This window comes from Dendrobates tinctorius, unplaced genomic scaffold, assembly GCF_039654945.1.
Source record: "Dendrobates tinctorius isolate UK_male_01 unplaced genomic scaffold, ASM3965494v1 ptg000186l, whole genome shotgun sequence".
Taxonomy (NCBI): domain Eukaryota; kingdom Metazoa; phylum Chordata; class Amphibia; order Anura; family Dendrobatidae; genus Dendrobates; species Dendrobates tinctorius.
This window is the reverse complement of record NW_027361853.1, coordinates 4,272,214-4,298,354: the sequence shown is the minus strand read 5'-3', so window position 1 is coordinate 4,298,354 and position 26,141 is coordinate 4,272,214. Positions and strand designations below refer to the sequence as shown.

The 26,141-nt window shown below is 45.3% G+C and overlaps 2 protein-coding genes across 5 annotated transcripts in view; one reads left to right on the top strand and one right to left on the bottom strand.

Moving 5' to 3' along the window:
* The window catches only part of DCAF5 (DDB1 and CUL4 associated factor 5), a 79,822-nt gene extending 73,984 nt beyond the window's left edge, over positions 1-5,838 (bottom strand). Inside the window, exon 1 of the mRNA XM_073552167.1 lies at positions 5,472-5,838. Within this exon, the coding sequence (XP_073408268.1) occupies positions 5,472-5,679 (208 nt within the window). The 5' untranslated portion in view covers positions 5,680-5,838. The remainder of the gene's footprint in view (positions 1-5,471) is intronic.
* Positions 5,839-7,949: 2,111 nt separating this feature from the next.
* On the top strand, positions 7,950-24,807 carry EXD2 (exonuclease 3'-5' domain containing 2). Of its 4 annotated transcripts, none has more exons than XM_073552168.1 (9): positions 7,950-8,103; positions 10,660-11,008; positions 15,315-15,571; positions 16,443-16,569; positions 17,180-17,454; positions 19,480-19,586; positions 19,664-19,799; positions 20,418-20,774; positions 21,916-24,807. In XM_073552168.1, exons 2-9 carry the CDS (start codon positions 10,673-10,675, stop codon positions 22,130-22,132), a joined length of 1,812 nt encoding a protein of 603 aa, XP_073408269.1. In that variant the 5' UTR covers positions 7,950-8,103; positions 10,660-10,672; the 3' UTR covers positions 22,133-24,807. The 4 variants fall into 4 exon arrangements, with proteins under 4 accessions (XP_073408269.1, XP_073408270.1, XP_073408271.1 ...); XM_073552169.1 differs by having other exon boundaries at positions 7,953-8,103; positions 10,660-10,714; XM_073552170.1 differs by having other exon boundaries at positions 7,954-8,103; positions 10,660-10,688.
* Positions 24,808-26,141: the final 1,334 nt, after the last annotated feature.

Genomic DNA, 26,141 nt, shown 5'->3' with positions numbered 1-26,141 from the left:
ATGCACAAAGTGCAAAATGCATAGAAATGAATGGGAAGCTTATTTTTAGCGGTTTTATAGGAAAATCTGCTATCAATACCGCTAAAAAACCGCTGTGTGAACACAGCCTAAATGGTCGCTAGTGAGCTGCCAAACAGGCAGATCTCACAGCGACGTAGCAGCGGTCGTTACTTACCTTTCAGACGAGGCGATCCTGACGCCCTCCCGCCTGCGTCCACGTGTCGCTCGTCGGCGCCAGCAGGAAGCGCCCGACGAGAAATGGACATGGACGATCTCGCGCGATCAGCGATAGCCAGCGAGGGAGCCGGTCGGAGGTAAGTATCACACATAGCGATATCGCTAGCAATATCGCTGCTGCGTCACAAAATCGATCTGTAGGTTTGTGGGAAAAGATTCAGCATAAGGGCAGAGACAGACTGCCATATAGCTCATGCGAAGATCACATCACACTGCACGGACTGGCCTGGCACTTCTCCTGCCGGCATAGACATCAGGAGCTTATCTACAGCATTCTGTAATGCTGTAGATAAGCCTCCGATGTAACCTGAAAGATAAGAAAAAGACGTTAGATTATACTCACCGGAGGGGGCGGTCCGGTCCGATGGGTGTCACGGTCCGGTCCGACGCCGTCCTCTTCTTCCCTTCCTGTAGTAGCTCCGGCGCAAGCGCACTGCTCTGCCCCGTTGAGGGCAGAGCAGAGTACTGCAGTGCGCAGGCATCAGGAGAGAGTCTGGCGCCAGCGCACTACGTACGTCTCTTGTGAGGATCACATCGCAAACTTCGTACTGGCTGTCTGCTCTCATGATCTGAGCTTGACAGCTGCATAGAAATCCATCAAGCTGTCATGCTCCGGTCAGGAGAAGTGCCAGGCCACTCTGTGCAGTGCGATGGGATCTTCGCATGAGTTATACGGGAGTCTGTCTCTGTCCTAAGGGCAGAGACACACTGGCGTATTTCTCCTGCGATAACCGCATCGCACTGAACGGGCAGATTCCCTTTAAATGATGTCACTGCCAGGGCGCATGAGCTCTGGCTCCTATAGGCCCTTTGTGGTCCATGACACACTCATTAGGAGACCGATGGGTTACCATAGCAGCCAGACCCCATCATTTCCATTTTGGTAGTCCTGTGACGCTCAGCTGCAGGTAAAGCTTCAGATGAGACCTGAATTTTCACTACAAACTGCAATTCTTTTGTACTGCAGTACATCGTAATGCGCACTCAGACAATAGCAGGCTCAAATCCCCTAAAGAAACTAAAAAAAAAAATGTAATTAAAAAATGTTTAATAAAAATTTTAAAGACAAAAAAATGGAATAAAACCTTTTTCCCAAATAAAAATAAAGAAATTAAAATTAAACGTATTTGATATTGCTGTTTCTGTAAAAGTATGTTGCATAAAAATCAATTAACCCATATGGTATAATGTCAAAAAAAAAAAAAACATGAATCAAAACACTAGAATTCTAGTTTTTCAGTCACACCTCGCTAAAAAAAGGTAAACAAAGAACTATGAAAACATCATTTATACCCCAAAGTGTTATAACTGATATTAACATGCAAAAAACAAGTCCCCCCCCGTTGTCTCCCCTCCCAAAAACATTACAGGTCTCAAAAGAATATACAAACTTAAAGAAAAAAAATATATGGAATCATAATTATACTGACATGGAAAAGCATGCCGGAGGTCATTTTTACAACACATTGGATGTTGCAAAAAAAAAAAAAAAAAAAAATAGGAAACGCAAATGTTGCCATTTCACAGCACTTGGAATGTTTTCAAGTCCATCAATTTGGTAAAACGAATTATGTAAACTACAACTTGGCCAACGAAAAACACAATAAAAAAAAAAGTTATGGCTCTTGGAAGAAGACGAAGAAATAATGAACGTAAAAAAAAAAAAATCACACAGTCCTGGAGGGGTTAAATATTTGTGGCACAGGGCATGGATGCCAGAATTCTGCCGAAATTTTTTTTTTTTTCTATAAAGTTCCACAATTCGTATGTTGTGGGGGACACAATTATGTAATAATTCTTCCTAGTAAATAAAACCCTGTGTTTTCAGCCATCTACAAATCTGCCTGTCAAAAATAAATGGATATCTGGCACAATCTATAACCAGTGTGAATAAAGCTTATAATGTCTTGTGGATCACATTTACACATAACATTGCTTTTTTTTTTTTAGTCTGGATTATTAGAGGCGCTGGAGTAATTGGGGCACATATCTTCTAACTTACATAGTTTTAGGAAAAGTCAGCGTCACCTACGAGCAGCTGTAAGTGAAAAGGGTCGTCCAGTACAAGGTCAACCCATTCCTAAAGTACCGTAAATGATGAGCCCAGATAAAATAATAAACCTTATACTCACCTCCCAAGCCGGCGCTGTTCCAGTGACAGTGATGAGAGAGCGGTGCTGGGATAAAGTGTTATCTGGGCATGCTCGAGTGTCTTCGGTGTGCTCGAATAACATGTTCGGGTCCCCACGGCTGTTTGACAGCTACAACACATGCATGGATGGCCTGTTTGTTAGGCAGTCCCTGCATGTGTTGCAGCTGTCAAACAGCCGTGGGGATTCAAACATATTTTTTGAGCATGCCAAGACACTCTGTTGGCACCCGAGCATGCCCAGATAACACCTTATCCCAGCACGCTCGCTCATCACTACACATAAACCCTGGTGTGTTCAGGTTAGTTGGAGTTGAAATCAAGTGACTCTGAAAAAGGCCAGAGTGACGCTGGAAAGTCTTGAAACAGTTTTTTGGCGATTGCTGACCTGTTTCGAGGGGCCTACAAACACCAAGTCCCCCATATTATTGTCCTTAATAATAGGTCATGGATATCATGATGCCGGACAACCTCTTTAGCAAATAGTTCACTCTGGCAGATATTGCAGACACTGAACAAGCAAGGGACGTTTGAAAACTACACCGCATTCTGTAGGATATCAGCAGGACAATTATCTGTGAATACCTGGTCAGATACCTTCTCTGATCCCGGGTGGGCTTTATGTGCAATCTTCACAAAACCAATGGTGTCTAGAAATGACAATCAGAGGTTTTTGTGTAACGTTGTGATCACAACAGAGGTGTTTACACACAACATCTGAGGTCCGGCCGGCAGCCGTCACATCGCAGGTTGGATCGTCATCACCAGCCCCAAACCAAACTGATATCTGAGCAGAAATCAGCCATAAACAATGCTAGGTACAGGACCTTCCTGAGGGTCGCATTATCTGCCGGCAATAACCCATCTGCTCATGTACAGAAGCTGATATAGGGGGGGCTCTCCAGCCATTACCTGCACTGCATATACCCAACTGCTGTTCCGCCACCAGACACAGGGGTTGGCAGGCGAGACATGTCGCTGGTGGTATACCCTGTAAGATGGCCTTACACAGGGGTGGGCAGCAGATACATTTGGCTGGTGGTATACCCTGTAAGATGGCCTTACACAGGGGTGGGGAGCCGATACATGTGGCTGGTGGGATACTCCGTAAGATGGCCTTACACAGGGGTGGGGAGCCGATACATGTGGCTGGTGGGATACCCCGTAAGATGGCCTTACACAGGGGTGGGGAGCCGATACATGTGGCTGGTGGGATACCCCGTAAGATGGCCTTACACAGGGGTGGGCAGCAGATACATGTGGCTGGTGGGATACTCCGTAAGATGGCCTTACACAGGGGTGGGGAGCCGATACATGTGGCTGGTGGGATACTCTATAAGATGGTCTTACACAGGGGTGGGGAGCCGATACATGTGGCTGGTGGGATACCCCGTAAGATGGCCTTACACAGGGGTGGGGAGCCGATACATCTGGCTGGTGGGATACTCTATAAGATGGTCTTACACAGGGGTGGGGAGCCGATACATGTGGCTGGTGGGATACTCCGTAAGATGGCCTTACACAGGGGGGGGGGGGAGCCGATACATGTGGCTGGTGGGATACCCCGTAAGATGGCCTTACACAGGGGTGGGGAGCCGATACATGTGGCTGGTGGGATACTCTGTAAGATGGCCTTACACAGGGGTGGGGAGCCGATACATGTGGCTGGTGGGATACCCCGTAAGATGGCCTTACACAGGGGTGGGCAGCAGATACATGTGGCTGGTGGGATACCCCGTAAGATGGCCTTACACAGGGGTGGGCAGCAGATACATGTGGCTGGTGGGATACCCCGTAAGATGGCCTTACACAGGGGTGGGCAGCAGATACATGTGGCTGGTGGGATACCCCGTAAGATGGCCTTACACAGGGGTGGGCAGCAGATACATGTGGCTGGTGGGATACCCCGTAAGATGGCCTTACACAGGGGTGGGCAGCAGATACATGTCGCTGGTAGGATACCCCGTAAGATGGCCTTACACAGGGGTGGGGAGCCGATACATGTGGCTGGTGGGATACCCCGTAAGATGGCCTTACACAGGGGTGGGGAGCCGATACATGTGGCTGGTGGGATACTCTGTAAGATGGCCTTACACAGGGGTGGGCAGCAGATACATGTGGCTGGTGGGATACCCCGTAAGATGGCCTTACACAGGGGTGGGGAGCCGATACATGTGGCTGGTGGGATACCCCGTAAGATTGGCTTACACAGGGGTGGGGAGCAGATACATGTGGCTGGTGGGATACTCTGTAAGATGGCTTTACACAGGGGTGGGCAGCAGATACATGTGGCTGGTGGGATGCCCCGTAAGATGGCCTTACACAGGGGTGGGCAGCAGATACATGTGGCTGGTGGGATACCCCGTAAGATGGCCTTACACAGGGGTGGGGAGCCGATACATGTGGCTGGTGGGATACCCCGTAAGATGGCCTTACACAGGGGTGGGCAGCAGATACATGTGGCTGGTGGGATACCCCGTAAGATGGCCTTACACAGGGGTGGGCAGCAGATACATGTGGCTGGTGGGATACACCCGTAAGATGGCCTTACACAGGGGTGGGGAGCCGATACATGTGGCTGGTGGGATACCCCGTAAGATGGCCTTACACAGGGGTGGGCAGCAGATACATGTGGCTGGTGGGATACCCCGTAAGATGGCCTTACACAGGGGTGGGCAGCAGATACATGTGGCTGGTGGGATACACCCGTAAGATGGCCTTACACAGGGGTGGGGAGCCGATACATGTGGCTGGTGGGATACCCCGTAAGATGGCCTTCACTACGACCACCGCTTTACCCCCCACAGATCACAACTCATGTTTCATACTGTGACAATGTCAATACATAACCAAAAAGCAGAGACCCCCGTAAGGCTGCAGTACAGAGCACATCTAGCCCCAGTACTCAGCCTCGGGGGTGACCAGAGACCCCTCATATGTCAGACACCATGTTACAGGCCGGAGGTAAACAACCTGTGGCTGCGCAGCTGTCAGGGAATGCTGGGACTGGCAGTCCCCCACAGGCAGCAGACAGGGCCGAGGCGCAGATCCCGGGGTGCGGCCGGCAGATGTGGGGGCTACTTGCCTGACACCAGCATGTGTCCACCGTTGTTGGAGAACTCGATGGCATTGACACAACCGAAGTGGCCGAGCAGGTCCTTCTTATACAGGTTTCTGCAGGCCTGCAGCCTCCGCCGCTGTAAGTCCTCCTTCAGCAGCGGGTCCCCGTGTAGGCCCCTCCGGGACAGGAAGCCGACCACCGACCTCATGCCGCAACCCCCGTCCCTTCTCATGGCGGCAGCTCACGGCCCGGGCTCGCCCTGTGATCCGGGACTCGTCATACAGACATGGCAGCTAGGGAAGCACCGAGCTGTTTAGACACAAGTTGCGGGGCCGCTGCGAGCTCCTCCTCCTGCCTCCTCAGCTGATCCTCCGCTTCCTCCCCCTGACTGTCCCCGGGAGCAAACAACGGCCAGGCCGACGGTCACCGTTGTCACCAGCAACGGCGTGTGGCCCGTGCGCACCCCGACATCACCGAATGCTTGTCAGGGTGCCCCCCAACACCTCCTATGTTTGCACCCTAACATTACTGACTGCTTGTTGGGGTGCCCCCCCAACACCACCTCATGCGTGCACCCCGACATTACTGACTGCTTGTTGGGGTGCCCCCCAAACACCGCCTCATATGTGTGCACCCCGACATTACTGACTGCTTGTTGGGGTGCCCCCACAACACCGCCTCATATGTGTGCACCCCGACATTACTGACTGCTTGTTGGGGTGCCCCCACAACACCGCCTCATGCGTGCACCCCGACATTACTGACTGCTTGTTGGGGTGCCCCCACAACACCGCCTCATGCGTGCACCCCGACATTACTGACTGCTTGTTGGGGTGCCCCCACAACACCGCCTCATATGTGTGCACCCCGACATTACTGACTGCTTGTTGGGGTGCCCCCACAACACCGCCTCATGCGTGCACCCCGACATTACTGACTGCTTGTGTTCATCCCAACATTACTAGTACACCCCAAAATTACCAGATATGTGTGTGCACCCTGACATTACTGAGTGCTTATCGGGGTGCACTCCCCAACACCGCCTCATATGTATGCACCCAGACATTACTGTTTACCTGTATGCATCCTAACATGACTGCTTACCTGTGTGAACCCCTACATTACTGAGGGTTTGTGTGCACCCTGACATTACTGCTTATGTGTCACACCAACCTCACCTTGTGTGTATGGACCGCAACATTAAAACTCATGCATGTAAACCTCAATATCACCTTACACCCCAATATTACCTTATATGTCTGCGTACTGCAATATTATCTCGTGTGGGCACCCCAATATCACCTCAAACGTGTACACCAAATATCACCTAACATATGCACACCCCATTTACCTCAAGTATGTGTACACCCCAATATTAACTCATACCTACAGTGTGTGACACATGGGTGCATCCCAAGTTTACCTCACACCTGTGTGTACCCCAATATTACCTCCAATATATTTACACCCCCCAACATTACCTCCATGTTATATCCACCACATTACCTCACACCTAAGTGTGCGACCCTTGCATTCTCTACAATGCGCCACCCCAATACCTGACATCTCCGTCATCACTGTCTATTATGTCCTCACATTCCCAGTAGGGCTCCGCATATCCCACTACTACCTTATTACCTTCACATTAGTGGGCGCATTACCTTCTGATCCCCAAATTGTCTCATATATTACACTGTACCCCACATTACCGCACAGGTTTGATGCAGGGGATCACGATCTGTGTATTCATAGTGTGACATGAGTGGCTCAAAGTCATTTAACCCCTTAAAAACATCACTTATTCAAACCTGTGAAAATTGGCTGTTTGCCCACTTTGATGCCAATTCTGATGCCAATAACCCATTTGGGCCAGGCTGGAGGGACCTGGGTTTGATGCAAGGGATCACTATCTGTGTATTTTTGTTGTGACATGAGTGGCCCAAAGTCATTTAACCCCTTAAAAACATCAGTTACTTATTCAAATCTGTGAAAATTGACTGTGTGCCCACTTTGATGCCAGTTCTGGTGCCAATAACCCATTTGGGCTAGACTGGAGGGACCTGGGTTTGATGCGGGGCTTCACTATCTGTGTATTCTTAGTGTGATATCAGTGGCCCAAAGTCATTTAACCCTTTCATTAATGCCCTTTGGTGCCCACTTTGATGCCCATTTTTGTGTCAGTTTTATAATTTTTGACGCTGATTTTAAGTGTATTCACATCAGGGCACCTCAGTGCATTGGTTTTTTTTTATTATTGTGTTGCTTTTTTTTTTTGTTAAATCTGTAAAAACAGGAGAAGAAAAAATTGCCGAATAAGAAACTGATGAATAAGAAACCAACTTCAGCCCCGAATAAGAAACTGGACGAATAAGAAACCAACTTCAGCCCCGAATAAGAAACTGGACGAATAAGAAACCAACTTCAGCCTCGTATATATTAATATGTTGTGGTGGTGAGTTTCTTCTATGGCTGCGCTCAGGTGAGGGAAGACATTACTCTACTCTATGGAGCAATGGCCTGTCCAGGTTTTGAGCCTGTGTGACAGGAAGGGGTTAAGCAGAACGTCGTTCTGTATAAGAGGATCACGTAGCATGCGTGCTGACGTCAAACCCGGAAGAGGAAGTGTATGAAGCGGTGGAACGCAGGCGGTGTGCAGGTATTTTCCGTGTGCTGTATGGCTGCTTTGTGTTTGGTGCGTGTCCTGGCTGCTGTGGGTGGTTTATCTTTGTGGCAGCCATTATTAATACACATTATAGGAGCCCGTTGGGGAGGGCTTTATTTTACTGTTTAGTGCTGCATAGTCCTCCATGCTGGTTTTGCTTCTTATATACAAACCATAGGCATTTCGTCCAGATCTGTGTCCTGGTATCTTATATCTGGTCCCCTTATGTAGCACTGAAAGCTGCCTATGATCTAAGTACGAACCTATCTCTTTTCCTAGCAAGTGCAGTTTTCCTGAAGCTGATCTGTGGTGGTGGAATAACGAGCACATCCTTAACATGACTGCACACCACCACTTGGTTCTCCAGACTTACAATGTAGCCTTTTTCAAAGGCTTCAGGTATTAATGGGGATAAACTAACATGTTGGTTTTTAGGAGCAGTGCTCATTTATTCCAGGTTGCTGTACAGTTCTGTAATAGTGTGGATATAAACTACATTTTAGATCCATATACCCTGTTTGTGAAAAACCTTAAAAAAACCAAACACAGCAACCTTGTAAATTGTGCAACTTTGGTCCAGTGTTCTGGTTCATGCTTGGACATTCAAGTCTGAGAGGGTGGTTGAGAGTAGCACAAGGAAGACATGTGTTTTGTACTAGTCTCATGGAGTCATGTTTTGCACAAGACCTTAGATCCTATGCACCAAAAGCTGTTTTTACCACTTTGTGTGGCTGAGGTCACCTTATAAATGAGTATTCTATGAAAGAGGATTTGCCCCAATTATAATATTGTTGAGAAAGCACATTGAGCAATTTGTTATGAGGTTATCTGGCTGCTGCTCTTCACATAATTACCACACCTATTGGGGATAACCTAATTTCCCTATCAGTATGTGATTGAAGTGTGGGAGAAAACTGGAGAACCCCCCCAAAAGAAACCTGTGCAAACATGGGGAGAACATACATACTCCTTGCAAATGTTGTTCTTGGTGGGATTTGAAACCTCTGCTGCAGTGCTAACCACTGAGTCGCTATGGTTTTCAAATATCACAGTTCAACAACCATGTGAACATGCTTTAAGCCTCATCTTCCTTTCCCTCACATGTTATTCCTATATGGAGTTTAATGCACAGGAGAGCAGTAGCTGAGACTAGGGGCAGGTGCAGTCACTGTGTATGCTCATCTGATTGAATTAGGTCAATTATGCTAATCACACTGATCAGATTTTGATTAGTGATCTTCTATGGGGGGGGGGGGGCAGCATAGTGGCTAGTATTGTTGCTTTGCAGGACTGGAGTCCTGGGTTCTAATCCAATCAAGGACAACACCTGCAAGAGTTTGTATGTTCTCTCCATGTGGTGATGTCTGTAAAGCGCAGTGGACTAAAGGCCCCGTCTGCTGAGTCACAACTTTTGTGACGTAACAGCGATCTCACCAGCGAGATCGCTGTGTGTGACAGCGATCAGCGAGCGGCCCCTCTGCCGGGATCGCTGCAAGAAACCTCTGGACATTTCTTTGGTCGCTGGTCTCCCGCTGGCCAACACGCATCGCTGTGTGTGACAGCGGGAGACCAGCGATCATGTGTTAAAAAAAAAAAAAATAAAAAAAATAAATTATTCTCACCTTCCGATGTCCCGTTCAGCCATCCTGCCTCTCTCCACGCTCCGGTCCCAGTGATCCTTTGCATGAATGACCGCGAGACTTTGTTATCCCGCGAGACAGTGACATCTCGCGGTCATTCGTGCAAAGGATCACTGGGACCAGAGCGTGGAGAGAGGCGGGATGGCTAAACGGGACGTCGGAAGGTGAGAGTAACTATATTTTTTATTTTGATACTATTTTCTACAGCGATAGCCAGCGATGCCGGGCGCTCGGCATCGCTGTGCTGATCGCTGGTGAAGCTGTCTGTGTGGCCTTTAATGGAGCTATAGAAGTGATATAAATAAAAACATTAGAAAAAAGAGAAGTAGCTGAGACTAGGGGCAGGTGCAGTCACTGTGTAATCTCATCTGATTGAATTAGGTCAATTATGGTAATGGACTTATTGGAGCTATAGAAGTGATAAATAAAAACATTAGAAAAAAAACTCATTCCATGGTTTCCACTGGGTTATTGACTTCCATGGCTGAACGTGATCCAAATATTGGAACTTACTCGGTAACTTTTTTTTTTTTTTCTCCCCACGCTCCATTGGATTGGTCTAAAGACAAAAAAAATGATATGCGCATTGATCCATGTGCAATCCAACAAAAAAATCGGAAATTAAAATACTGTCTGCACCTACACTTAGGGTGACTTAACACCTCTAACTTTCCATGTAGTGACTGGCTATGGTTTTCCTGAACTCTACAGCCTCATTGTCATATACAAGGCTGAGTTGAGTGAGCTGTGTTCTGAACATCGTATTCTGTACATGGACCATGAAAGTTGTGTGAAACCAGCCTGAGCCCCAAAATGAAGATTCATCTCTAATTTCAAGCTGTCAAATATTAAAAGCAAAATGATACATAGTTTGCACAAGTGTCCTCAGGATGTTTTTACTCTTTAACAGGTCTTGCAGCAGAATGCCCAGACATGCAGGTATAACTCTTGGTGTTGCCTCTCTGGTGGGTACTACAGTTGGATGTCTTGTTCTGTGGAAGCTTATTAATCGCCGGAGGCAGCAGCTGGGTACTAATGTTGACCACAAAGACTTGTGTACTGTGTTGGCCGCAGAGATCCATGGATCGGATCAGAACGTGCATCAATCTTTAGAAAAAGAACAATCTGTATTTTCCGTGGAAAAACTTCTGCAGGCTCCAATAAAAATAGTCTCTAAGGCTGAAGAATGGGAGGCGGTGTGGCCTTCATTACAGCGAGATCTTGATGAATACCCAGTACTTGGGGTGGACTGCGAGTGGGTATGTTTTCAGATGTTTGGACTCTCCTAGCCACTCTTGCTAACTTACATTGAAAAGTTTAGAGACTTTCAAGAATAAAATGGTTATCTTCAGTCGCCCAGCACCACGTGAACTTTGACTTGCTTACAAGTACGTTTCTGAAAGTGCCTGCTTTGCCCACTTTATAATGGTCATGTGACTTTTCCCTCACCCCTCTGTAGTAATCTGGCTGCAGTTACTGAGCACATGTTATATAGACACACTAGACCAGCTTTGTAACCGGAGTTGTCATTAGCGACATCCCTTTTCTTGGCATGTCAGTATGCATTTGGAAAGGCACATGTGTAAACTGGAAAGGCACATGTGTAAACTGGAAAAACTGATGATTTGTGGTTGGATCACAACAGAGGGGATACGTGATTGCTGTAAAGTGACCAGAGAAGGCATGTCTCAAATAATAAAGCTAATGTGAAATGCCTATTTCAAGATTGATTTTTGGGGATAAAATTTCTTTAGCCTCTATTTCTCCTTTAACCCATTAATGACAGTCAATACGTCTTTTTACTGACCTGAGATATTAGAGAATATCATCCCCACACAAGTGACAATCCAGCAGCTGTACACTATAGCTGACAACTTGCTGTATCACAAATGATTAGTGTTCGCACCATCCAGATGTTTAACCCCTTAGGGTACCGTTACACATAGCGATGCACCAGCGATTCCGACAACTATATGGATCGTTGGTGCATCGCTAAGTGGTCGCTATTGAGCTGCCACACAGGCAGATCTCACCAGCGACATCGCTGGGGTCGCTACTTGCCTGTCAGACGAGGCGATCCTGACGTCCTCACGCCCGCGTCGCTCGTCGGCGCCACAGGAAGCCCAGCAGGAAGCGCCTGACGATAAATGATCCAGGACCTTCTTGCGCGATCAGCAGGGGAGCCGGTCGGAGCTAAGTATCACATGTAGCGATATCGCTGCTATGTAACGGGGGCTTTAGTTGCTGCTGTCAAGTGACTACATCTAATAAATGGTTAATAGGTTGTGGGGGCTTCTGCTTTAATCTAATGGACACACCGAGATTATGATTGTGTGGTCCTGATGTTTTCTATAGCAGTTCATGGCCAAATAGCAGCCTTAAGGGCTTGTCACACTAAAGCCCCCGTTACACACTGCGATATCGCTAGCAATATCGCTGTAAAGTCACCGATTTTGTGACGTTACAGCGATATTACTAGCGATATCGCTGCATGTGATACTTGCCTCTGACCGGCTCCCCCGCTGGTTATCGCTGATCGCGCGAGAAGCTGCTGGACCATTCCTCGTCAGCTTCCTGCGGCGCTTCCTGCTGTGACGACGAGCGACGCGTGGATGCAGGATCGCCGCGTCTGACAGGTAAGTAGCGATCCCCGTCCCTGGTGAGATCTGCCTGAGTGGCAGCTCGCTAGCGACCACCTAGCGATTCACCAGCGATCCTGACCGCGTCATATCGCTGGTCGGGATCGCTGGTGAGTCGCTAGGTGTAACGGTACCCTAAGCGATATCGCTATAACGTCACTGGTTTTTGTGACATAGCGATACTGCCATGTCTGAGACTTGCCTCCGACCGCTCCTCTGCTGGTTATCGCTGATCGCGCGAGAACCTCCTGGACTGTTTCTCGTCGTCAGCTTCGTGTGGAGAGACGAGCGACGCGTGGACGCGGGAGGACGTCAGGATCGCCTCGTCTGATACGTAAGTAGCGAACCCCGACCCCTGCGGTGTCGCTGGTGAGATCTGCCTGTGTGGTAGCTCACTAGCAACCACTTAGTGATGTACCAGCGATCCTGACCGCGTCATATCGCTGGTCGGGATCGCTGGTACATCGCTAAGTGTGACAGTACCTTTAGAGTCTCCCGGCTCTAGCGGTCAGTTCAGAAGTCAGCGTCATTTAGGAGGTAAACACTTTTTTTCATTCCTGCTATACCACTTTGCATTAATTCCTGAAAATCACCTGAAGGGTTAATAAACTACCTGACAGCAGTTTTCAATATGTCGAGGGGTGCTGTTTTTAAAATGGTATCACATTTGGGGTCTTCCAATATATAGGATCTGGATTAAAGGGATAATCATTCAACTTTCTGAAACTTTTTATAAATGTTTTGTGTTTATCAACCTAAATCTACCATTATCATAAATTATAATGTGCCACGAAAAAACAATCTCAAAATCACTGGGATTTGTTGACGCGTTCCAGAGTTATCACCACATAAAGTGACATTGGTCAGAATTTAAAAAATTGGCTCTGTCACTAAGGGGTTAAAGAATGTCATTTGAATCAACCCTCCAAAGCTGTCTTATGGGCATGTAGGTCATAGAAAGTTGGTAATAAAAGATCACCTTGATATCTGCGATTCGATGTTTTATTCAAGAGAAATTGCCTTTTTTCTGTATGTAAGTGCGCTACTAAGACCTCTGGGCTGGGCCTGGATCTCCCTGATCTCTGCCTGTAAAACTTAATTTAAATGGAAGTGGGAGCTACCAGGGAGACAAGTAATGACTGACTTCTCTCCTCATATCACTGCAGAACTGCCTGATTACCAGAGTAGAGCAGACATAAATGTACACCAGAAAGACCTTAGTCCGCACAGTGAAGAATCCAAGCCTCAGCCCAGCTGCCAAGTCGGTTAAGCCATGTGCATATGTTCAGCGGCTATTGCTCCAGCTTTTGAATCCGGGTGCCTCTCCAGCAAAAACAAGCCACTAAATCCAAATATAGAAGAAAAAGCAGATGGCACTCACCAGTAAAAATCAATATTATAGGCTCACTCTGCAGGTACTGTAGATCAGGAGAAGAGACTGTCAGTCATCACAAGTCTCACACTGATAACATCCCTTTCACTTAAAATAAGCTCTGGAGGCAGATTCTTGGGAGATCTATGTCTGGTCCATGGATCTGAGCAGCTCACTTGAATGCTAAGAAAAACCTAGATTCATAAGACCTCTGATTGCAGATATGAAGTTTATCTTTTTATTCAGGTTCCTATGACCTACATGCTCATATAGACAGCTTAAGAGGGTTTATCCCACGGACAGATTCCTTTTTAAAGGATTATTCCCATCTTCATAAATGGGTGCTGTCAGTGCTTGTAAATACAAGTAATTTACTGCTTATTAAAACCTTCAGCCGTTATTGAGATATTAAAGGTTTTTCATGCCCAGAAACACTATTTACTTGCAGATGTAGGGTTAACTTGAAGGTAAACTGCATTAAAGCGAACCTCTCGGCAGGATTATGCTGAGTAAACTACAGACATTGTCATGTTGCTGCTGTTGTACTGATTAAAATGATACTGGGGGTGAAGAAATCCATCTTGTTGTGTAATCAGTGTTAGAAGTTTGCAGCTAATGAGTTGCCTGTGCTTCGGGATGAGACTGTAGACAGTCTCAGGGTACGTGCACACGCTGTGGATTGATCCGCGCGGATTTAGCAAAGGTTTATCTGTGGATTAGCCTGCAGTTTTCCCCTGCGGTTTATCACCTCTACAATGGAGGAAATGGTAAACCGCAGCAGAATCCGCAGAGAGAATTGACATGTCAATTCTTTCTGTGGATTAGAATCCACAGCAAATCCGCGCGGAAAAATCCACACCGTCTGCACAGCGGTTTCCATTTCCCATAGGATATTATGGTACTGTACAACGCAGCTAATTCTGCTGCGAATCTGCAGCAGAATCCGCAGCGTGTGCACACACCCTTATCTTGCTCTTCTATGCCAGAGAAACCAAGGAAAGACCTGACCAGGCTGCCCTGAAGCCCAAGTGGTCTGTTGCTATGATGAGGAACATGTTTGTACTTTGGGGCTGCCTGGGTCTTTCCTTTTTGTCTTCCCTGGCTTAGAGCAGGAAGACAACTCTGCCTACTATCTCGCCCCGGAGCACTGGCATCTCATTAACGGAAAACATGTAACACTGATTCCACAACAACCTCAAGAATGATTTCATTACCCCAGGTATCATTGGTGCAGCTACACTAATTAAAATCTAACAGTGTCTGTAGGTTACTGTGCACAAATCCAGTTCACTTTAAAATCATGTTGGACAGCCATACGAGAGCAGTGGCTAAAGGGAGGAAATTAACCAGTATCCTCCTGCGGACACTTTCCAGCACCGCCTCTACAGATTATTTGTTTAGCTGTAGTAACTAGCTTTGTCTGCAAACTCTTTACTACATGAGTATGCGGTATTCTTCTTAGCACAAGTTGCTGAATCTAATTGAGATGTATTCTAACTGCACATTGTAATCCTTTATCTCATATATATAATTTTTTTTTTTTTTTTGTTCCAGGTATCTGTAGATGGGAGAGCAAACCCCATCTCCCTGCTACAGATGGCCTCCCACAGTGGCTTCTGTGTACTGGTACGTCTGCCTCGCTTGGTCAGCACTAGCTGCAACATTCCCAACACCTTAGTGGCTCTTCTGGCGTCCAGTAATGTTCTGAAAGTCGGAGTAGGTTGTTGGGATGATGCCTCCAAACTGATGAATGAGTATGGGCTCTCTGTGAAGGGCATTGTTGACATACGCTATCTTGCAATGAGACATAGGTAAGTGTCTATTAAAGTTTTGTATTTGCCCAACAGTTGTGCAAATTGGGATTAGCCAGTTATTGTAATACTTCTCATACAGTACGTGATGCCACAGTAATTTAGGGGTTGCTTTAAAGTTCTAGACTAAAGGTACTATCACACTAAGCGATATCGCTATAACTTGTGACATTATAGCGATATTGCTGTGTGTGTGATACTTGCCTACGACCCGCTGCTGATCGCGTGAGAATGTCCAGGACTGTTTCTCGTCGTCAGCTTCCTGTGGAGCCGGGCGGGAGGATGCAGGATCACCTACTATGACAGGTATGTAGCGACTCCCGTCCCCAGCGATGTCGCTGGTGAGATCTGCCTGTGTGGCAGCTCACTAGCGACCACTTAGCGATGTACCAGCGATCCTGACCGCGTCATATCGCTGGTACATCACTAGGTGTGACAGTACCTTAACTCAAGTTTAGCTTATTGATTTAAAGTATGTCTTGTTCAGAAACAAGCTATGCAATGTTGTAACACTGTCAAAGGTCTTAAAGGGGGTTGTGCAGACTTGCGATGGATCTGTTAAAGACTGCAGACTTCTGAAGAGTACAGTGGGTGCAACGTGTCAGGATTCTCTGAACAGGCAAGTATGTGATTTGCCTACTTCTAGCCACGTTCCTACTAGATGTGTGCAAAACCAGACATGTCTAGCTGGTGCATGACTGCATGTATGTAAATCATGCTTGCAGTCAAATGACTGCCCTTCATCGCTGAGAATTCAAAAGCCTGCAGTCTCATGGCAACTGCATTCTCATATCAAGCCTATTCAGCACCTCTAAAATATTTAGTCAAGCGATTTTTATATTAATTATTTTATTTATTTATTTTTTCTCAGGAGGGACATTTTTCAAAACAGCCTGAGTCTTAAATCTTTGTCTGAAACGATCCTGTGCTATCCTCTGGACAAATCTTTTCAGCTTCGTTGCAGTAACTGGGACGCTGAAGAATTCACACAGGATCAGGTGTGCATGTACACAGTATGGACTTTCCTTTGCCGCTTGCATAATACATCTATCAACTTTGTTTTTGAAGTGACTGTCACCAGGTTTGCCATCTAACCTAAGGGCACCATAACAGTCAGACTGATTCCGTAGATGTCACTTGCTGGACTGTGTAGGCTACCTTTGATTTCCGGCTGCTAAAACTGATTTTGTCATTAGAGGACTAGTAAACTTGCTGCCGTATAGTGATCCATATTCGTGAGATCAGTATAACCCCACCACTGATGAGCCACTTTCTGCCTATGTACAGTGTACACAGAAAGATGCCAATCAGGTGAGGTTGGAGTTATATAGAGCTCAACATTCAGTGCATTGCTAGATCTGCAGCAGGCCAGTGATTTTATGAAAATGAAGGTAAGCAGCACAATAACATTGCTGTAATCGAGGCCGCTTCCTTTTACTTTGTTGCTCTGATGGGGTTACAAAAACATGGGGACAGATTTCCTTAAAGCTTTCAACGCAAAGTCTGGGTGAGACCTTCAGCGTCTTAACACTACAGCTGAGTTAGTTGGCTTGCTTCCTCACAATCATAAATTACATTTTCTTTTTTTTTTTTTTTTTTTTTTTTAAGGTGTTTTATGCTGCCAGAGATGCCCAGGTTTCTGTTGCGCTTTTCCTACAGCTACTTGGCTTCTTCTCTTCTGATTCTCCGACCCCATGGGATTTCATTCTGAGCAAATGCCAAGGGCTGGTTGATGTTCCGTTTAAAGGAAAAGGTGTAAATGGAGATATAAACATTATTCCCAGACAGAAGAAGGAAGGTCTTCAAGAACAGTCCAGCACAAATTCCCAGGGTGATCCCCGCAAAAATAAGAAGAAACCTCTGGGAGTGGGATATTCTGTGAGGTATTTAAGTTTGACTTTCACAGAAGTACTTGATAAGCTGTTTTACATGGGGTAGTATAGGGTTAAAAAAAAAAAACATTGCTTGTCTAAATTAGGGGGTCACCTCTCCAACCACATAATGTCCATTCCTAGATGCAGACCAGCTCTGTACTCCTGTTCCTTACTCTGTAAGAAGGGGTACTGCTACTGCCATCTGATTACTAGTGCATGTGCTCAGTTGTGCTGCACGAGAGGCCTCAACTCATGTGGGGTAAAGCTTAAAAGCTCTTGCTCACGAACATCCACTAAAGCCCAGCTACATATCCGTATGTTGGTTTGGTGTTCCTGACGCCTAGCATCCCTCTTATTAAAGAGATTTTCCCATCTCCCCAAAGTGAAGACCTTGTGACCAGGCAGGGACAGCAGACCAGTGAATGATCCAAAAGACCTTTATTGGAACAGGAAGAATTTTCCACCAAACATAGATATGATTCCTTAGTCTGCAATGTGGCTGCAACAAAAGGAATAAACCCAGTGGTGCTAGTTGGTAATCCAATGCCAATCAAAATGCAACAACAGTCCTCAGACTAGTTTCTCAAATCCAGAAGGGTGGGCAAGACATCACAATCCTACGTGGCCAATGATTTCCCCAGTCTTTAAAAGTCTATATATAGCAAATACTGGGCACACTCGTGAATTGCGGATGTGAAAAATTATATTAAAATAGTTCTTTGTGTTGTTGTAGGGAACAGAGTGCCTGTCGGTTCAAAGCGGAGAGGTTTGAGGGGTAGTGTAATAGGCCCCTATCCGTGTCATGCTGTAATTTTGGCAATTTGGTATCAAATTGAATAAGTCTCTGCCGCATGAGAGCCCAGGGGTGGCCTATAGGTACTATTATTGTGTAGCCCAAGGCTTCTCGCAGATAGATATGTATCTGGTGGAGATGTGGACAACATGGTACTTTCAGTGGTATTTGCAAAATGTACTTTAAGACGTAGTAGTCTATAGAAGCATTGGAGGTTCATACCGAGGTTAAAGGTATTATTTTTATAGCTGGGGCAGAACGACAGGCCCTTTTGGAAGACCTGGTGTTCTGCCACGCCCAAAGATTTGGACGACATATTGACTACAAGCAAGGTCCCACTGAAACTTGGCTCTCTTGCATTGTTCAATGTCCCAGTGATGTTGGGTAATCTTCTCTATCTTGGTTTTGAGGGAGATGAACTCCTCAGCGGGAGTGGTTGTGGATAGTTGGTTCTCTATAGTCTTTACTCTTTCTTGGCTAATGGAGATGTTCTTGTGAAGATTCTCTAGTGTGAGGACTATAAGATCGAAAGAGCATTTAAGAATTAACTCAAACTTTGAGCAAAAATCCACAGAGTCACTAAAGTGTGGGGCTTAATGAGACCCAGTGGTATTCAACTAGCTTTGAGATACTCCGTCAGTGTAGCCCCATGCCGTTCTAAGCTCGTAAGGTGACGGAGTTCTCTCTCCCAGTCCCGTCCTCCAGATTCACTGGGGGGATATTTAAAAAGTCACTGGGGACTTTAGATAAGGCAGTAATGTTGGATGCCTCTTCAGGATTGTATGAGAAGGTGAGAGAGGTCATGGCTTCACATCTGCAATTCACGAGTGTGCCCAGTATTTGCTATATATACTTAAGGTTTGGGAACCTACTGCACGGCACCTCCTCCACTGGCTGTGCTAACATCTAGCCATACGTTTAATAGTCTATACACTGGCACCAGGACGTGGCCACATCAGCAGATCCTTGCCCTTCACAAGACGTGGCACCATCTGCCAGACCCCAAATGTGAGGGGGGGGGGGGGTTTATGCTTTCAGCTGCAGTTTTCAAAGCCTGAGACTTCAGAAATCACATGCACACAGCTTGGGAGTTTGTCAGGATTTTGTGGCTTGCTTGGGTTTTTTTCCTCATAATTAAGCATGATGCGTGTTTTTGGGAAACGCAGGCTGCATTTTTGTGCCAACCTGATTCTATAAAACCTTTTTTTTCTTTTAAATAACAGTTTAATTTGTCCCTGCAGGAAGTCACCGCTGTATGACAACTGTTTCCTGCATGCTCCTGATGGGCAGCCCCTGTGTACTTGTGATAGGAAGAAAGCCCAGTGGTATCTTGACAAGGGCATTGGAGGTCTGTGTGCCTCGAGTGTGTGAAAAATGTATTGCTGCACCTTGCCTTTGCTTCCTAATATTGTTTTATGTTCCTAGACTTGATCAGCAGTGACCCGTTTGTGGTGAGACTACGCTTTGAACCTTCTGGTCGTCCGGAGTCAAGTGTGGACTACTACCTAACTGTGAAGGAAAATATTTGTGTCGTTTGCGGGAAAAAGGAGTCCTATATACGGTAGGTATTTGTGATTGGTCTCCTCGGTTTCATGCTCACTTCCTGGCATTTGCTTGTTTCATGAATTTGGATGTCCTGTTTCTTTGTGCCTTATACTGAACAGTCAGTGTGACTTGCGTCTATGACCCTGATTCATCACTTCTCACACCAGTCTTGAAAATGAGGTGGCATGCTGGAGGGAAGATGCTCCTGATTTATTGATGGACACAAGCCTCTTAATGAATCAAAAGCATCCGACAAGTGATGTGCACCTCACTGTATACCTTGCTCCAGGCAGGAGTAGTGGTGTAAGGATTGCCACCACTTGTCATGAATTTGACATGCAGAGGTTGTCTCGCCCCACTTCCACCCACTTTGTGAGCATGGTGAGTCACATAACTTCAGCAGTGTTGTGCCAAAACTTGTGACTTTTCAAAGCTTCTTACACCAGAGTTTGGAGGTGTAAAAGCTTGAGTCTACTCAGTGTGTGTATATACCGCAGTGCTATTAGTATTTAACACACAAAATGCAAATGGAACCATGGAAGTACTGCCTTTTCTTTTGTTTTTTGTTTTTTTAACCCAGCTGTAGATGTTTGTATCTCTAAATCTGAACCTCACTCTAATTTCCTCTGTGTAGGAAGAATATTGTACCTCACGAGTACAGACGCCACTTTCCTATTCAGATGAAGGACCATAATTCTCATGATGTCTTGCTGCTCTGCACAGCTTGCCATGCTGTGTCCAACTATCATGACAACAACTTAAAACAACAATTGGCCATCGAGTTCTCTGCACCAATTGGCTGTGAAGAGGGGGTGCGCATGTTGGAGGATCCTGTAAGGCGGCAGGTGCGTTCGGCAGCAAGAGCAATTCTCCATGCAACTAGCCTACCAGAGAACCGCAGACAACAGCTGCTGGCTGAGATCAGAGCGTTTTACTTAATCAATATAGTTACTGAGGAGACCTTGCGGGAAGCTGCAAACCTGGAGACCAGGTAAGAACCATAATAAGTTGTTTGACAAGTCAGGCGAGGCCCTTATTCAGACACTTGTGTGGGGGGTTTATTTTTTGATCTTCTAGCTGTGTGCATGTATCACGCATGCCTTTATGGTAAATCATCATGGTTCTTTTGCTATTGGCTAGTCCCCTCTTTAAAGACCTGTTTCTCCCTGCCATAACCACTTGTCTGCAGGGTAGCACTGAGTCTTTAGTTACTCTTCCAAATAAATGTGACATCTGTCACTTCAACCTTCAGTTTTCTGACTTTGAGATCTGTAAAGAGGCTGGAGAAGAAAATCCATACTGCTATAATGTATGTAAAATTGTAGATTGAGATTCTGTCTCGGATTAGGTTGATGTTCAGACATGTTTTTGTTTATCTATTTTTTTTTTTTTTTTTTAAATGTAGACCAAAAATCCCTTTTAACTATGGGATAAGTCCTTGTACCTAATGTAAACTGGATATTATGCATCCTTCTTCTGAATCAGGCTTCAACCATACTTCTTTTTAAAGCAATTTACGTTCCCCCTTGCCACTCTAGCCTAAGTCTTACTATCTACTGGGCTATGGGGTGAAATATTGGTCAATGCAAAAACCTGAACGGTCTCTAAATTGAACCATGGTTGTCTATTTATAGCAGTTAAAATACTCTAGTTTTCTGACTTAAATGTACTTTTTAACAAACTATTGTTAAAGTGTGTGCATTTTAGTCCAGAATCAACTTCCTGTGATGGAGAACACTTACACCACATCCTTCCCGATCACTGAGAGAACAGATCCCCTCCTGCCTCACGCTGATCTTTGTGACCATTGCACAGCAGGAAATGAAGTTACTGGGAATGAACTGAGGCTGAAAGACCTTTTCCTCTGGTTAATTCAAGGACCTTTCAAGTAGTGTTCCTGTTCACATAACCTTAAAGGTCCTTGAGTTAATATTAGTGGAAAGTCCTTAAGCTCCTTATTCTACCCTAGTACATTAAAATTGGTGATGATGACCCCCTCCGCTTTACACTGTCACAGAAGTTTAATTGTTTTTCCTTTTTTGTGGTCTAAACCAGGTGTGTGCTATGGTAAGATGAATCTTATAGCCAAAGTCTTTCTACCCTTATTAACTTCTGTCAAATTCCATTCTTAGAATCTTCAATGAGACCTATACACCACATGGACTGAAAGTGGTGCAGTGCTTTGCAAGGGGCGGCCTGACATCTCTAATGGGATTGGAGAGACGCTGGCGTCAACACTTCCTGGACAGGATGACACCCAAATTTCTTCCAAAGCAGTGGTCTGTTGATCATAATCATAGTAAACTGATCAAGAAGTACGGTGTAGATCTGCCGGTTCAGCTCGGATAAAAAGCCTACTCTCTGGACAGTTTGTTGTAAAGGCTGTCTGACACTAACGCAGGGAATGGTCCAGTCTAATGTGCTGAAACAATAGCTACACTCTACAATGCTACAAGTGACTTGTCGTTAACATTTCCATAGTTTTGAAACTGTGAATCCCGCTTTTGCTGGGTAAATTTATTTTTAAAAAAAATTGGAAAAAAAGCCTTGTTTGGCTCTAAGCATGAAAAAAAAAAAAAAAATACTGAAGCAAAAAACTAGGAAAAAACACTTTTTACCTTAGTGCTGGCATCCAGCTAGTATATGGAGTGGTGTGCTAATCTTGCTCTCTAAAGAAAACTAATCCTATTAATTGTTTGGTGTATCAGCTGACTATTTTATGCAGTGTGTGTATATATACTTTCTGGCTTCTGATTTTCTTGGACTGACTATGTTAGTTGACCATGTTTTAAAACTGGTGCAGTGAACAAACACTGATACTTCTTTGTCAACCTGCCACGTTTTATTTTGTGACTTGGATAGTAAGTGAAAATCTGGCTGCATTATGTGATATTGAATGTTGGATCTGCACTAGAATTAAATCCATGAAGCCATCTAGATTCTATAGGCTTTGTGCCCCCTTATGCTTTGGCTCGTATAATGGCCGATGCAGTCATTTTAATGACTTTTTGATCCCGGGCACTTCCGTTCTATGTTGGCTGAGGACATCATGCTTTTAATTGTGATGCCTTATTTATTTTTCTCTGGTTTAGTTTCTCTTTAAGGCTGATATTTATGTTCTTTACTCTTGAGTGCCATACTATTTGGCAATTAACAGGGTTTCCTGTTTTATGTGCATTAATTTCCTTATTTATGTTTTAATTCTCCCATGTGACTTATTTATTACTAGTGTGGAGAAATCTGATTTTTCTTAAAGCCATGCAATGGAAGAGCATAAGTATTTAACATGGCTGCTTGTCCAATCATTGTTTGTTTTTCTTTCTGGGTTTTTTTTTTCTTGTATTAATAATCCATTTAGCTGGAGCCATGGGACTAGGAGCTTGGTGGCAGCCACTTCTCCTGAATGCTGTGGACTCCACTCTGCTTTCATGTAAAAGGAAGGACTAGAGTGCTTGGTTATCACTGCAGTTGGTAAGCAGTGATTTTTATCAGTACTACCAGAGCGATGATGCCTCTCCTCTAGTCCAATGTGACTTGCATAGGGCTGCATAAATCTGGTGCCAGAACCCCACATCACATGCATGGGTTTAGGAGCTCAGTTCTGTCCATACACAGCAGTGATGGGAGCCAATGTGTCGTCAGTGCAACCTACTGAATGCCACACCCAGGCTTTGTACCCACGAGTATCTGCTGGGTTTTGCTGTTGCAGCATTTGTGCACCTATTGGGTTACTTTCTTTTTTTTTTTTTTTTTTTTTTTCTTTTAAATAAAGCTGCTTTGTTTGATTCTTCTTGGTATTGCCAGAACTTTATTGATAGTCTCTGTATGGATTTACATGTGTTTTCTCAACCTGAATGCATAAGAGGTTTTTACTTGTGGATTTCCTGCATCTAATGCAATTCCATGGGGAAAAATATATGTAGAATTAGGTGTACCCACAAGAGAAACTTATGTTGTGGATTTCAAACATGCACTGCAGGTCAGTTTACACTGTTTTATATATAATATGTTTGTAATTAGACTACAAGACTCCAAAGGGGCAGCTAAAAATGGTGGTCAATCTCCCCAACTCCGCTCACGGCAAACTTAAGTTACATCTCAAAACCTGCCTACACAGACCGAAGGGCCAACTCAAGCATTTGCACCAGAGTTCTGGCATACTGAATTTTTTTTTTTTTTTTTTTTTTGTGTATCTTGAAGCTAGGCTAAAACTTTGAAACCTTTTTGGAAGTGCTGGTAAGAAAATGGTATGGAGTTCATAACAAGTGGCTGCTTTCACTACTCCATAATTCTTACTCCTGCAGGCACTGGAGTAATGTTTGTGGGGAGGTGCCAGCCACTTATCCAAAGCTCCTAAGATTTCTAATGAACAAAGAGCATTGTGCTCCACTCCACCTCTGGATGAAGATCGCCATGCTTGATGAATTGGGGCCTAAATCTGGGCTTTACTTTGAACAATATTACACTTTTTTTTTTTTTTTTTTTTTTTTTTTTTTTTAAAACCAAACCTTAATTTAAATGGCTCCCCATTGCATTATGACTTTAATAAAGGGAATCTATAAATCTGCAGGTTAATAGTATTAGGAAGTTTCCTGTATGGAAAGCACAGCTACTGGGAGAAAATGAACTTTGTTCCTCCTGGAAGCTGCTAATTGACAGGTTTGCTAGTAGTCTCTGCTCACAACACTGCTGTCAGTCAGGTGTTCCTTGAGGTGCCACTCGCAATGCTGGTAGCTGCACCAGCACACCCGTATAGCAGTCTGTGGCTCCTAGGAGGATATAAAGTGTTTTCTCATAGTAGCCATGTTTTCAGTACCCTGGCCAGACACCTAATGCTAACAACCTTTTATATCAAGCCTCCTTACTGTTACTTCATTGTATTATTCCATTGACATGAGTGTTATATAAAATGTCCTGCAGGTGCAAGACCTTGAGGCTGCGTCTGACATTTGTTTTTGTATATGTTTCTTTTCCCTATGGTATAACAATTCTTGCACAATAAAATTAAGTGGAATCTCTCCATACTGTCAGGAGTGGTCTGGGATTTTTGGGTCTGCCATCAATCTAAACTTGGCTGGTTCCAGATTTGGAATGTGAGACTAGAAATTGGATGTCTATTAGCTAATGTGACTCTAATGTTAATATAGCAAAAAAGGGGTAGCAGTGTTACCTGCCCAGGTCTCAGAACTAATGCGGTCTCAGGATGCAGCAAACCAGGGCTGTGGAGTCGGTAAGCCAAACCTCCAACTCCTCAGTTTCCCTGACTCTGACTCCAAAATGCAGAATCCCTCAAAAATGGCTCATGTTTAAGTGATAAATTTACTGTAGTAAAAAGGTAACATTAGGCTTTTCATCATTGATACAATAATCAAGCCACTTATATTTTATTTTCAATCCATTTGTTGGACTATAACTTTAGAAAACTCTTGAAGATTTAAAATTTATTATACACTGCATGGGGGGGGGGGGGGAGAGAGAGTCTGCACAAATGATATTCAGTACACTTTGGTTGAAGTCTCTGAATTTGTTCTGAGAAATAGTAGTGGCTCCATCAGATCCTTCATCGATGACCTCAAATCTGACTTAATTATTTTAAGGCTAGAAAACAACCTCCCTTCACTAACTTGAATTAGTGGTAAATCAGTAACCACATGGGCAACATCTGACAATTTCAGGGTGTAAAAGGAATTGCCTTATGTACAGTCAGTTTTGGTGAACAATTGAACTCTTCTTCTGAGAGCAATTGAAAAATGTTGCTGAAATATGGTCTGTTTTCCTGTCTCCCATGACGGCACACATGAGAGAGGGGATCCGCCCAGCCAGGACAGGAACCCTACTGAAGATAAAAGGGGCAGTACCTCTCCCTCGCTTCAGTTGGGTTTCCTGTCCTGACAGGGACCCGTGTGCTGAAGACGGCGTGTCAAGATGTCTATACCTGCCCACCAGCGTGGAAGATCAGGCAGAGGCTGGGCGTCGGGTGTAAGCGCCATCCGCGGGTCCCCCGGGGGGCTCGGTGTCCGATCGGATGTCAGCACGGTCAGGGGTCCAGGGGCTCTTCCGTGGCTGCCGCTCCCAGATCGCGCTCCTCTGACGTTACGCGTAAGGCACGCTGGGAATGGGCGTGCCCGTGTGACGTAGGGGGCAGCGCTGGAATCCAAGATGGCGGCGCCCATGGAAAAACGCTGGCTGGAAAAAGTTCATCGTGGCAGGAGGGGTGAGGGGCTGTGAATGGGCACCGTAGGAGGCTTGAGAGTGCAGAGGATCCCTCTCGGAAAGAGGGATAACCACAGAAGACACACTTTTGCCCCACTTCCCTTGTGAAGTTTTTTGGGCATGAGAGCAACAGCAAGAGCTCTCG

What these genes read in the sequence shown, in the direction of transcription:
- EXD2 (XM_073552168.1), top strand. Translation starts at nt 10,673, where the DNA reads ATGCCCAGACATGCAGGTATAACTCTTGGTGTTGCCTCTCTGGTGGGT. An exon ending in AAGAATTCACACAGGATCAG is followed by an intron (nt 16,570 to 17,179) that starts GTGTGCATGTAC and finishes TTTTTTTTTAAG; the next exon opens with GTGTTTTATGCTGCCAGAGA. An exon ending in GGAGTGGGATATTCTGTGAG is followed by an intron (nt 17,455 to 19,479) that starts GTATTTAAGTTT and finishes TTGTCCCTGCAG; the next exon opens with GAAGTCACCGCTGTATGACA.